The sequence below is a fragment of the Orycteropus afer genome, unplaced genomic scaffold (assembly GCF_000298275.1).
Source record: "Orycteropus afer afer isolate SDZICR_OR568_19922 unplaced genomic scaffold, OryAfe1.0 scaffold00666, whole genome shotgun sequence".
In the NCBI taxonomy this organism is placed as follows: domain Eukaryota; kingdom Metazoa; phylum Chordata; class Mammalia; order Tubulidentata; family Orycteropodidae; genus Orycteropus; species Orycteropus afer.
Genome location: NW_006922253.1, coordinates 986999 through 988458, shown reverse-complemented (window position 1 = coordinate 988458; position 1460 = coordinate 986999). Strand labels below are relative to the sequence as shown.

At 40.5% G+C, this 1460-nt stretch overlaps 1 protein-coding gene across 1 annotated transcript; it reads right to left on the bottom strand.

Annotated features, from left to right (window-relative positions):
• Positions 1-260: 260 nt before the first annotated feature.
• LOC103210878 (olfactory receptor 4C11-like) lies at positions 261-1187 on the bottom strand. The gene has a single exon (XM_007956795.2). It carries the CDS (start codon positions 1173-1175, stop codon positions 261-263), a length of 915 nt encoding a protein of 304 aa, XP_007954986.1. The 5' UTR covers positions 1176-1187.
• Between the last annotated feature and the right edge of the window lie 273 nt (positions 1188-1460).

The following is a 1460-nucleotide window of genomic DNA, read 5'->3' as shown; positions in this document are numbered from 1 at the left end:
AGTTTAATTACCAAGTGAAGATGGTCAGATGAGAGAATTCAAGTAAGGTCATTGTAGCTTGTTCAAAATGGTCCTTAGCTTTAATCTAATGAAATCCTCTCAGAATATTAAAGGTGTGTGTTTAGTCCATCACCATGTAAATATATATTGACATATATTTTATGTTTCCTGACAGGAATATTTCAGTCTTCAATGTTACAAACACTAAGATGTTAAGGATGTGAAAATTAAATTTAGCATACTTTATTTATCAACTGAAGTCATATTTTGCTACACCATAACTTTCTCATGGCATTTTTCACCTCTGCATTCCTCAGTGTATAGATCAGAGGGTTAAGCAAGGGTGTCCCAATTGTATAAAACACAGCCACCATCTTGTCCACTGAAAATGTGGTTTGTGGGCGTGTGTATATGAATATGCACGGACCAAAAAATATGATAACCACAATGAAATGGGAGGTGCAAGTCGAAAGAGCTTTTCGCCTTCCTTCTGCACTGTGATTTCTCAGGGAGTACAAAATAACAACATACGACATAAGCAAGACCATGAAACTCACGATGCATATGGCCCCACTATTAGACACAACTAATAAATTTATCACATAAGTGTCCATGCAGGCAAGTTTCATCAAGGGCTGCAAGGCACAGAAATAGTGATCAATGACATTGGAACCACAGAAGGGCAATTTCAAAGCCAGGAAAATCTGTGCTGAAGAATGGATACAAGATCCTATCCAGGCCAGAGTCACCAGCACAACACAGACACGCCGGTTCATGATGGTTGTGTATCGCAGGGGCTTACAAATGGCCACGTAGCGATCAAAAGCCATAAGGATGAGGACAAAGACCTCCATGCACCCAAAGAAATGGAATGTAAAGAGTTGAATAATGCACTCATTGTAGGAAATAGTCTTCTTCTGGGATAGGGAATCCACAATCAGTCTAGGGGCCGTAGTTGTAGAAAAGCAGGCATCAGCAAACGACAGGTAGAACAGGAAGAAGTACATGGGACCCCCAAGGGTCACACTCACCTTAATAGTCACCACAATGAGAAAGTTCCACAGCATGGTCAATAGGTAAAGAATCAAGAAGACCACAAATATTACTTTCTGCTCATCATCATCCCGCGTCAACCCAAACAGAATGAATTCAGTCACAGTGTTATTTATCATCATATTAGTACTTGTAGAGAGGATGCAATCGAGAAAGGTTGAACCTGCATAGAGAAGAAAACAAGTGAGATTTGGGGAGGATCACTAGGCTAACCTCTGAATTCATCAGCTGTGCTCCATGTTCTCTTACCTGCAATTTCCTTTAAAAAAAAAAAAAAAAAAACTGCCATCAAGTCGGATACAACTGATAATGACCCCTCCTTGGGTTTCCGAGGTGGTATCAAGTAGATTGTGCAATCTTCCTTCCAAGGAGTGGCTGGTGGGTTTGAACCTCCAGCCTTCTGGTTA